Source organism: Leptopilina boulardi, unplaced genomic scaffold, assembly GCF_019393585.1.
Source record: "Leptopilina boulardi isolate dan_hultmark-lab unplaced genomic scaffold, ZJU_Lbou_2.1 LbouV2_121, whole genome shotgun sequence".
Lineage (NCBI taxonomy): Eukaryota > Metazoa > Arthropoda > Insecta > Hymenoptera > Figitidae > Leptopilina > Leptopilina boulardi.
The window spans coordinates 1,641,847-1,654,040 of NW_026137665.1; the positions used below are offsets into that span (position 1 = coordinate 1,641,847).

Sequence of the window (12,194 nt, forward strand, 5' to 3'; positions counted from 1 at the left end):
TAAGTGTTTTAAAAAAATTTTCTACTTTTTTCATAATTATTTTATTATTATTTTATAATTTTATTATTATTATTATTATTATTATTATTATTATTATTATTATTATTATTATTGTTATTATTGTTATTATTATTATTAATAGTTATGGTCTACCATAGTTATTAATAAAATCAGATTATGTTGTAAATAAAAAATTTCTATTTAATAATTAAACGACTAAAAATTTTTGATTGATGACGTCATGAGGCAATAAAGATTTTTTTTTTTAAATTTATTTTTAATATTAAAACAACGGTGATTTTGTTTTTAATAATAGACAAATATGGGGGAAAGTTTGTACAATTTTATCTGAAAATAAATTTTTGAAAAAATTAACAATTTTTGCTATTTATTTAATATTAAATAATATGCAAATTATTATTAATAATCTGTGTGCTTGTTTATTGTAAATATTTTTTTCTATTTAGCTTTATGAATTTATCTTCTTCTTTTTTTTTATTTTTATTTTAATAATAACCGTTAATTTGTTTTACTTGTATATAAAATAATTTTGTTTGTTTCAGAATCGGGATTACTGTGGGTCAATTGTCGTCGTTCATCAGTGAAAAGTGAAGGACTTGATTTTTCATCGGACATTAATGATGATATATTTATATCGCATGATGATTATAATATAAGATGCAGTTCGGCTGAGAGAAAAACATCAAATCAAGATGAAGAAAAATATTGGCTACCTGAAATGGAAAAATTTAAATGTTCAAAATGTAAAAAATCATTCCGTTGGAAAATTGATCTTGTTCATCATTTAAAATTATCGTGCGGTGGAAATAAATGTGAATGTTGTCCGTTTTGTGATTATCGAACTGATCGCAAATGGAATCTTAAATCTCATATGAAACGTAGACACAATATTCAACAATGAAATTTTTAATTCTAATGTTCTTTAATAATAATAGTAATAATAATTATATTATAGGGATAGAGTGGTGAAAATAATGATATATCGCAAAGGGTTTTTGAGTTAAGACAACAAAAAAAATTATTATATCGAAAATAAGGGAAAAATTTAGTTATAATTTTTTTTCAGTTATAATAATTGTTATAGCAAATTTCTTCCATTTATAAACGGTAAATTAATAAATTTTTAAATTTTAATGTAAAGGACAAAAAATTTAGAATATTTCTTATGTTACACTGTTTCATATAAAAAAATTTTAATAAACTGTCCAATTTGTAAATACGTTCAAGAATTTAATTCTTTTGAATCATGAAATTTTATTTCCAATTAATCCGTTTTCAAGTCTAAAATTTTCGGAATTTCTAATTTTTGAATAAAAATTCAAAAAATATTTCACTTTATATACATAAATTTATTTTTTTCCCTCCAATTTTCCTGAATATATTAAAATATGTATAGTATTGAATAGGAATAAAATTTCAGGATTCAAAAGGATATTTAAATACAAAAAGGATTTAAAAATTTAAATTCGAAATGAAACGAATTGTTTCAGAAAGAAAAAGAATTGAAAATGAATTAAAACTCATTAAAATTTAATTATTCGAAACTTTCGTTAGGCGGCTTCTTGTTACTTGTGTAACATAACCTATAAGATGCAACGTTGCCAAACGTTATAATTGATAATAAGCGCTCTTTATTTTTGCAAAATAATTTTAAGTTTCATATTTACTGATTAATCTTTTTTTTTTCCTTTTTGAAAATCTTTTGAAAACTAAATAAAATACAACAATATCTCATTGTTTTCTATTTTTTTTTTTGTTTAATTATATGTGAAATCTAAAAAAATACAATAATATCTAATTGTATTTTGATTTTTTATTATTACTTTCCTTTTTCTTTTGAAAATTGTATGAAAACGAAAAAAACGCAATATCTAATTTTTTATTGATTTATTATTATTATTATTTATTTATTTATTTTTTTTAAATTACACAGGCCTGCAAAATTCAACTTTTATTTTATGATTTGATATCCGAGTTGTCAATATATTTTACTCCGCTAAATACGATCCCAAAATTTCCTAGCTCATAAAAATTTTGAGAAAAGTGGGGGTAAAAACCCCAAAAAAACGTGTTTTTGAGAATTTTCAAAAATCAATATCGGAATGGTTTTCAATGTATTTTTAGCTGCTGAACACGATTCCGTGTGCCAAAATTGTCTAGCATGGCAGAATTTTGAAATAAGTGAGGATAAAGAGAAAAACTTATTGAAAACCTCTAAAAACACGTTTTTACCCCCACTTTTCTCAAAATCCTGATATGCTAGCCAATTTTGGAACACGGAATCGTGTTTAGCGGCTAAAAATACATTGAAAACCACTCCGATATCGAAAATTACAAACAAAAAATTTTAGGGGTCTTTCCCAGATAGCACATAAGCTTGCAGCAAACTTGCGGCAAGCTTGCCGCGCAATATTGCAAACCTTGCATGGCAAGTTTGTCGCAAGCTTGTAGCAAGCTTCAAATGTCTCATCTAACCCAACCTTGCATGGTAAGCTTGCCGAAAGATTGCAGTGTAAGGTCGCGGCAAGGTTGCACAGTAAGATTATCGCAAGATTGCTCCGTAAGCTTGCACGGTAAGCTTGTCGCAAGATTGGTGCAAGGTTGCCAAATTACTGTGCAATCTTGCAATAACCTTACACTGCAATCTTTCGGTAAGCTTACCATGCAATCTTGCGATAATCTTACTGTGCAACCTTGCCGCGACCTTACACTGCAATCTTTCGGCAACCTTACCATGTATGCTTTGGTTAGGTGGGGCATTTGAAGCTTGCTGCAAGCTTGCGGTAAACTTTCTATGCAAGGTTGGCAACATTGCGCGGCAAGCTTGCCGCAAGGTTGCTGCAAGCTTACGTGCTATCTGGGTTACTATGTGCAAACTAAAAAAAAACCATATCAAATTTTTAGTTACAGTACACTAAAAAAAAAAAGAAATTATTTTCAATCATAATTTCTCCACTCTATTTCTATTATACAATGTTTCTCTAAATAATTGTTGTATGTTTTCATTAAGAATAATTAAAAATAATAGATTATTATATAAAGATTTTAGAAGATTTAAACAATTTAACATAAAAGTTATAACACACAGTTGGTGCTTTATTTTATAATATATATATTATATATATAATAAATAAGAAATGACGTATATTTATATTGTAATACTTAATATTGAGGTGTATAAGTAAACGAATTTTACGTTATAAAAAAAAAAAGTCGTAGTATTTTATTTTAACCTCTTTTATTTATTGTATTGTACATAACAAAAAAAAAATTAGATTATTTTGTAGAAAATAAATTTTATATAGTTATGTAAGAATTATTAATTTTTTTTTTGAAAAAAGTAAAAAAAAATTTTTCTAATTATTATTCATTTTTTTCTTTTACACAGGATTTGAATTCTTCATGAATCGGAAAGAGGGACCACTTCACATATGCTACAATTGCAAAAAAGTTTACAATCATCATTCAAGTTTAATAAGACATCTAAAATTTGAATGCGGTTTGGAACCAAAATTTAATTGTCATTTGTGTCCATATAAGGCAAAACATAAATCAAACTTAATTACGCATTTAGTTGGAAAACACAAAACAAATATTAAAATGTTGTAGAATAAAATTTTTATCTATATTTTTTAAGAAAAATTATTTTTTCTTACTTGTAAATTTATTACATAATTAATTATTATAAAATGAGATAAAGCTTAAAAATTGTTTTTTTTTTTTAGATTTAAGATATTGTCATCGAATTATATAAATAAAAGTTTAATATTAGTTGAATAATAGATAAAAAAAAATAATTTATAAAAATCGTAGAATTTTCACTCTAGTAAAAAACAAAAAAAAAATCTTTATTTTACTATCTACGCTTTTTATTCAAATCTAAAAAGTTAAATTGTCATTTTTCACCTCAATAAAGTATTATTGTCAGCATTGATAAAAATTTTCTCTGCTTTAAGAAAATTTATATCTTTAATAAAAAGTATTTCTTTTGTAAACGTTTTTCTTTTTCATTCCATTATCATCCTTGTTATAATTATTATAGAAAATTATTATTATTATTATTATTATTATTATTATTATTATCTTTATTTTTATCATTATTATTATCAGAGTATTATTATTTAGAAAATTATTTAATTGTATAAATTTTTTACAGTAAGAATAGAATATAAAATACAATTATCCTGTAACTAATATTAAAAATATCAAGTAAAGTAAGTCAAAATGTAACAGTTGAGAATTGACAATAATTTATTGTTTAGAAAATAAAATAAAAATTTTTTTTTTCAGATCCTATAAGACGAAGAAGATCACGTGGACAGGGACGTTATACATGTGAAACATGTGGGAGAAGATATTACGAGGCGAAAAATCTTAAAAGACATGTTTTACACGAATGTGGAAAGCGACCAATTTTCCAATGCAATTTTTGTCCCTATAAATCAACTTATAAATCTTATTTAGAAGTTCACGTAACACAACATTCTATACAGCCTCTAAACATCCAAAACTACTATAATTCTTAAAAAAAAAAAATTGATCAACCTGAATGTAAATAAATAAATGTATTTTTTCCTTATTTACAGACCTTTTATTCAAATAATTGGTCATTTTTGTTGTGGCCTTTGATCATAAATGAAAAAGTTGTATATTTTTTTAATGTTAGAAATTTATATTTCACTATTTAAATTGTCATTTTTCACTGCAATGTAAGCGATTATAAGAGTATGGCCGCAGTTCAGCTACTTAAGTGGGGTCGTCATGGTAACGTATAGGAGTGAGAGAAATAAAGAATGTTTTTTATTTCTCTCACTCTTATACGTTACCATGACGACACAACTTAAGTGGCTCAGCTGTGATCGTACCCTAAAATAGTCGAAACACAATTTTTGAGCCAAAATGATTTTCTATATTACTCAATTTTTATATAACCAAAAATTCACTTCACACAATTTTTATTTATTCGAATTTTTATTTGCTTGAATTTTCATTTAAAATGCCTATTATGTTAAATGAAAATTCGAGCAAATAAAAATTCTGACAAATAAAAATTCGAACAAATAAAAATTCTGAGAAGTGAATTTTCGGTTACATAAAAATTCTGTAATATAGAAAATCGTTTTAATGAAAATTCAGCAAAATACTAATAAAAATTCGGCTCAAAAATAATTATGACATACCGTGTGAACATTTTTTCGAAGTTATAAAAATATGTAAACACCTTGTTGTACATCTTTAATAATCATTATTTTTAAATTTATTAATTATGGACGATTAATAATAACAATAATAATAATAATCAGACTAATCAAATTAGTGATAATTATACAATGACAAGATTCACTTAACCTATGATTTCTGACAAAATATAAACTTTTCACTATTACAACCAAAGGCCACGAAAAAAAAAAAATTTGCAATTAGTAAATAAAAAAATTTCAAAATGTAAATAGAAAAAAAAAATTCTATATGAATTTTTTATACAAATAAATAATAAATGAAAAAAGAATTTATAAATATTGCACTTTTCTAATTTCCAATGACAATTATTTTTAATAATCCTGTGATAATAATTTTAATTTTTCTTATACATAATATTATTTACAATAATTAAAAATTCATTTCAATCGTCAAGCTTTCAAAGTGTCGTCTATAAAAAATGTAAATTAAATTCTTGTTTTCAGTAATTTTTCATTTTTAAAAAATTTGTTTCTCTTTTTTTTTGTTTCAGCCGAGCTGAAATATGCCTTCAGAAATGGAAAGCACACATGCATTGTTTGTTTTAAGTCCTATAAACACAAACATCATCTCAAAAGACACATCGATTTTGAATGTCAAGTTGAGCCCAAGTTTATTTGTTCATTTTGCCCTCATAGAACGAGATATAAGGAAAGTTTAATGAAACATATATTGGCAAGACATCAAGGTCTTTGGGAACAACATACATCGCAATATGAAAATAATGGCCATTCACAAATTTATGACGCTTCAACAGATCTTGAAACTTCTTTGCAAATTTCAGATTCTGTTTATGAGACGTACAATGAATTCCAATAAAATATGTAAAGAAAAAAAAAAAAATTGAAACACTTCCATTGTAAAAAAAAATTATTATGTATAATTATATTTATAAGTACTTAAATTCGATGCAGTAATAATAATTCGGTTATTGAGTTAAAATTACGCAAAAATTTGCGACGAGAAAAAAAAATATATTTGACTTAGTAATAAATATTTGTTTCAAATTGATTTTCTTTGGTTAAAATTAATTTTTATTTAGTTTAAATTACAAATTTTATTTGCGCCAAATAGTTTGTGCCTAATAAAATTTTTATTTGAAACAAATAAATAGTTATAAATATATGTATATTAAGCTCTGTGTTATATTTTGTTCTGCTTTAATTTAAAAATATATTTGGTTGGATTAAAAATTTTTTTTTCAGTGTAAATTCGATTAAAATTGACAAAGTTTACACTGAGAAAAAAAATATATTTGTCTTGGGTCTTAGTACTAAATATTTGTTTTAAATTAATTAGTTTTTTATTCAAATTACTTTTATTTACGTCAAATAAAATTTTATTTGAAATCAAAATATTATATTTTTAATTCAGGGGTAAAGTTTTTAATATTTTTAGTTCAATTGTATAAAATTGTATCTTAGATAAAAAATTATATTTCTTTTTAAATTTAGAATAACTTCTATGCAGTGCATTTTTAATTTTTTTTTGTTTTATTTTTTTTTAATTTAATTTTATTATAATTTTAATTTTTTTTTTTGTTATTAAAGAACATTATTTCGAATTGTAAATTTTCTTATTTTTTTAGAATACTTGAAATAACACAAAATACTTTGAAAAAGTAGCAAAGTTCAAAGATACTAAAAAAATTTTGTAATGTGTTCATTTCTAGTTTTGAAAATACAAATATGTACCTATATGTAAATTAAAATTAGAAAAAAAAATCACAGATATGTATATTATTATTATTATTGTATGTAATTAAACGTAAATAAAACATATTGACAGAAAATTGTCCTATATAAAAATAAAACAAAAATGTATTAATCCCTTTTTTCCACACATAAATAGCAAATAAAATTTAATCCCAGGGGGAAAAGTCGGACTATTGCCGGATCGAACGGATTTATTGGCGATTCAAACAGCTACACTAGCGCCACAGTTGAACTAATTTAGGTGTGACTCGCTCTAAAGCAGTCTCTGTTTTGACATTTTATTTCAAATTATTTAATTATTCTGATATTTTTATTGCGTTTGTAAAATTATTTTTAAGCGTTAAATAAAAAAAAATAATTTAAAACACATGGAGTGCTACAGAGCGTGTCACACCTAAATTAGTTCAACTGTGGCGCTAGTGTAGCTGTTTGAATCGCCAATACCGATTTTCGGATCCGATTTACTCCCAATGTTGGAAGAATATACTGTTTGATAGGTCAATACTGGTTCTGTACTGAAGCGGTTCCGACTTTCGGATGTTTAATAAAATACAATTTCTAATTTATTAATAATAATTGTCCAGAAATTTCTTAGATAATAAATCGAATATTTATGAAATATTTATATAAAAAACAAAATTAATGCATCACGTAAATATTTTGTTTTTAATTTTTAGAGAGTATATTAAAAAAAAGTTATCAATAAAAACAAAATTAATTTGTGAAACTTAATTAATTAAATAATTAATTTGAAAAATGTTACATTTATTATAATTAAGTTCATGAGCTTAAAGACTTTAAAATTTAATTAAATTCAACTTTAATTTAAAATTAAACATTTATATATATATATATATATATATATATTACACTAGTCTATTTTCATGTATTTTTTCACGCTGAATCCGAATCCGAAGTCAGAATTATCAGATTGGCTTTTATTTTTGAGATAAACTCAAAAAACTGCTCAGAAAGAAAAATAAAATCAAAAAGTTAAAAAATTTTTGAATGTCACTGCGATAGTGAATTCCATGTATTTTTTGTCGCTGAATCCGAATCCAAAGTCAGAATTGTTAGATTCGCTCCAATTTTTGAGATAATTGCAAAAAAACGCAAGTAACAAAAAACTCAAAATCAGTTTTTTGGAATTATCTTCAAAATTTGAGCCAATCTGTCAATTCTGACTTCCAATTCGGATTCAGCGTGAAAAAATACATGAAAAGTACTATCGTAGTGTTTCGGCAAAAAAAAATTTCTTTGAGCTAAAATCGCCAAAAACTGATAAAAATTCTGAATTAGGGGCACAGATAATTTTTTTTTGCCAAAACACTACGATAGTGCATTTTCATGTATTTTTTCACGCTGAATCCGAATTCGAAGTCAGAATTGACAGATTGGCTTAAATTTTGAAGATAATTCCAAAAAACTGATTTTGAGTTTTTTGTTACTTGCGTTTTTTTTGCAATTATCTCAAAAATTTGAAAGAGAATGCTTTTTTTTTTTTTTTATTTTTTTGCTTAGGGACTATTGGGAAATCTGTATACAGATACCTTGGCTTCCGCATGCCAAGGTTATGTGGGGTTGGTAAAAAAAAAAAAAGGAAAACACTAAACAAAATAAGCTGGCGAACTACTACCAGCAACACATAAACAAGATCTTAAGCACGATTTTGATTGGGATGGTTGTTCAATTCTCGACAATGAACAAAATTGGCGAAAAAGAGTCATCTCTGAAATGATACATATAGGGCTACAAAAGAAACCTCTTAACAAAAAGGATGATATTAAAAATTTGAACAAAAACTATATAAACTTCTTTTCTTATCATAAATTCAAATAATAGAGTTTATTAATTTACTTTTCATAGATGAGTTTCTATCAATACAATTATACTTGAAACGTCATAATCTGTATACAACTACGACGAATTCAATGACCTATAAGAATGTACACTAACTTTTCGTTTGTCAAATCCGTATTATATGAAAAATTGTTTGTGATTAGTTTGTCAGTGAACACTGAACAGAAGTCACAGACTTTTTTTCGGTAATATTCAAAATTTTAAAATTAATTAACTATAGTAATTCTAAATTATTGTTATTCTAATATTTTTTAATAAAAAAAAACAATTTTTTTAGTTTCTGATGAGGACAGCTGTTTTAACTAACTAAAAAGATCTATACATTAACGGTGCAAAAAATTATTTTTAATAGTACCAACTTCTAAAACTACAAAACAGTCAACAAAAATTTTGAACAAAAAACATGCCCAAGACTTCTGTGCCATTTGAAAACCCAAATTCTATATTGAAATCATCACTGTCATCGCCATCTTCTGAGGGATCAGAAGATGATACAGTTAAAAAAACACTATTACCTAAGGTTGATAATGGGATACTTGATAAACCTATGGACGTAGACTTGACTGCAGATTCTTTCACGAATTCTATGAGCAATAATTACTTTTATATTCTGCTTTATAAAAAATATATTAATATAATATTATAATATATTTTATATTAAGGATTGTCACAGGTCAAGGAAAAAATGAAATTGTCAGGAATTTTATAACAAGTACTGGAAAAATAGAAAATGTTTACAAGTTTTACAAAAATTTGGTTTTTTTTAAATTTTTATTTCAAATTTGACTTTAAAAAATTCTTGTATACTTTTTTGTAATTGAAAATCTACATTTTTTTTTTCATTTGGATCAGGGAAAAGGACTACATTTCATATGGATATCAGAGGAAAGTCAAAAAAATAAAACCAAAAGTTTTGTGGCAACCCTTACATTGTACATTATTATTTTATATTCATAAAAATATTATTTGTTTTAGGTTCTGCTTTCAGCATTACTGGAACAAAATTTAAAGTGAAACAGAAAGCAGGACAATCATCAAGAAATGAAGAATCATCAAACGAGTCATTAGCTAGTGATTTAAGTGAACGAGAAGGTTAGTCGTAATTAATTTGTTTGTTTATTAATAAAAAAAATAATAATTTTTTATTATTATTTATTTTTTATAATGATTTTAATAAATAAAATAATACTATAATAAATAAAATAATAAAATAAATAATTATTGTAATTACATAAAAATGTTTTCTATCCAGGTTCCGTAACGACTTTGAATGAATTTAATCAGTTGATGCAGAAAAATCAACTATTTATCAGCGATAATCTGTCGATCGAGTCATTGGTTGCTCAATTAAATGAATTAAATGGTAACTAATCACAAAATATTAAGTGTTAATATGTCAGTAAGATTAAATTTGATTACATTGTTTTTAATTCTTAAAAAGCTTGGAAGGGTCTTGAGTTATTTTCAAAAGTTGATGGATAAGTTGTTGAATTAACCTTTTTATGTTCAGCAAATTTGAATTGAGTTTGAAATTTTATCCAAAAGTTTCTGGATAACCTGTTAATTATAATCTTTATGTTTTGCAAATTTTAATATTTCACACGTTTTTTTTTTTAGTGAAAATGGAGGAATTTGAAGTACATGTTTATGAAAAATTAAATAAACTTAAGAGGAGTATTCAATATGATATAAAAGTGAGATTCGACCAGCTTGCTCATTTGATAACAAGTAATTTTACTTCGACGGAGGTTGCAAAAGAACTAGAGAACCTGCCACAACTACCCAAAAATAATATACTCAACTTTATTGAGTTTAATCAACAATTGATTGATAATCAAGAAATTAAATCCGCAATGGTAATTAGAAAAAATTCGATATTAGTTTAATTTATTAACTTATATATTTATGTTTATAGTATAATTTATAATTTAAAGTATAAACTAAATTTTATCTCGGGAAAATTAATTATTGACTATATATTTAGTATTCGGCACTGTAATTTTTCAAAATGGTTAGAAGATAAAGAGAATCGAGTAAAAAATTACTTAATTTAATAATAATTTATTAAATAATTAAATTATATGAATTTTACAGAAAACATTCATGCGTCTTCAGACAAGGGCATTGGCATGTTATAAAACTGTTGTTAGTACCATATTACCTATGATTTTAACGAAAGAAGTCCAATCCGAATTCAGTGGATTTGGTCGTATCAATTATAAAGGAGAAAAAAAAAAAGATTTTTCATCGACTGAGACGTATAAGATTTTAAAAGGTAAACCTTTAATAAATTATTTTTCTCTAACTTCCGTAAAAATCTCCTATTATTTACAACTAAATTGATTATTTATCATTACAGAAATTCATCTTGAAAAATATCCAGATGTTCCGCTAAAAGATTTTAATAATTATATAACCCGCTGGTTTTCTAATGCAGTGGACAGAGAAGGCGGAAAAAAGAACAGAAAATCAAAGCAACATAAGTAAAATCCAGCAGAATTATAAGGTTTAATGTCATCATATTGTACATATTAACATTGTAAGCTTGTTTTTAATAAATAAGTATTATTAAACAACGTGAATTTAAATTTCAATTTATGAATTTTATCGAGTGTCACTAGGATCATTAATAAATTTAAATATTCCAAATTTTAATTTGTTAAAAATAAAATTATTCAAAAAATTTAATTATTTCAAATTGTCAATAATTCAATTTTAATTTGCAAAAAAATTTACTATATAAAATTTCAACTGCATAAAAATTTAATTTATCCATTTACCTTTTCAAAACTTATTCACTTTTTCCTTTTAAAGAAAAAAGTATTGTGATTTCTGTTAATTCAATAAGAAATTTAATTAATTAAAAAGTAATCGAAATGATTAATTAAATTCAAAAAAATTTATACGGTTAAAATTTATTGTTATATTTAAATTAATTTATTTTTATTCATAACTGTTTTTTTTAATATGCTATATATATATATATATATATATATATATATATATATATATATATATATATATATATATATATATATATATATATATGCTATATTTACATGATACATTAATTTTGTTTTTTATATAAATTTTTCATAAATATTTTTCAATTCATTTTATATAATTAGAAATAAATTATACCATATATATTATTTATAAATATTATTAATCAAAATAAATAAATACAAATAATCAAAACATTCAATAATAAAAAAAATTTGTTTGCAGTAATTTATATCAGCATTGTTTTGCTCAAGTTATCAAGCGAGCGAATAGCGTAGTGGTTAACGGATTAGACTTCGGTGCGTTAGATTAAAATAGGCCGGGATCCGCGCCGGTTGTAAATTTCCGCCTGGGAAT

The 12,194-nt window shown here is 24.1% G+C and overlaps 2 protein-coding genes across 2 annotated transcripts; both read left to right on the forward strand.

Annotated features, from left to right (window-relative positions):
- Nucleotides 1-322: 322 nt before the first annotated feature.
- On the forward strand, nt 323-6,101 carry LOC127284788 (zinc finger and BTB domain-containing protein 17-like). The gene is made up of 4 exons (XM_051310457.1): nt 323-332; nt 564-899; nt 4,312-4,443; nt 5,753-6,101. Exons 1-4 carry the CDS (start codon nt 323-325, stop codon nt 6,076-6,078), a joined length of 804 nt encoding a protein of 267 aa, XP_051166414.1. The 3' UTR covers nt 6,079-6,101.
- Nucleotides 6,102-9,745: 3,644 nt separating this feature from the next.
- Nucleotides 9,746-11,551, forward strand: LOC127286540 (uncharacterized). The gene is made up of 5 exons (XM_051312998.1): nt 9,746-9,926; nt 10,087-10,197; nt 10,452-10,690; nt 10,929-11,109; nt 11,194-11,551. Exons 2-5 carry the CDS (start codon nt 10,122-10,124, stop codon nt 11,319-11,321), a joined length of 624 nt encoding a protein of 207 aa, XP_051168955.1. The 5' UTR covers nt 9,746-9,926; nt 10,087-10,121; the 3' UTR covers nt 11,322-11,551.
- Nucleotides 11,552-12,194: the final 643 nt, after the last annotated feature.

What these genes read in the sequence shown, in the direction of transcription:
- LOC127284788 (XM_051310457.1), top strand. An exon ending in TCTTAAATCTCATATGAAAC is followed by an intron (nt 900 to 4,311) that starts GTAGACACAATA and finishes TTTTTTTTTCAG; the next exon opens with ATCCTATAAGACGAAGAAGA. An exon ending in AAAGCGACCAATTTTCCAAT is followed by an intron (nt 4,444 to 5,752) that starts GCAATTTTTGTC and finishes TTTTTGTTTCAG; the next exon opens with CCGAGCTGAAATATGCCTTC.
- LOC127286540 (XM_051312998.1), top strand. Translation starts at nt 10,122, where the DNA reads ATGCAGAAAAATCAACTATTTATCAGCGATAATCTGTCGATCGAGTCA. An exon ending in TCAATTAAATGAATTAAATG is followed by an intron (nt 10,198 to 10,451) that starts GTAACTAATCAC and finishes TTTTTTTTTTAG; the next exon opens with TGAAAATGGAGGAATTTGAA. An exon ending in GACGTATAAGATTTTAAAAG is followed by an intron (nt 11,110 to 11,193) that starts GTAAACCTTTAA and finishes TTATCATTACAG; the next exon opens with AAATTCATCTTGAAAAATAT.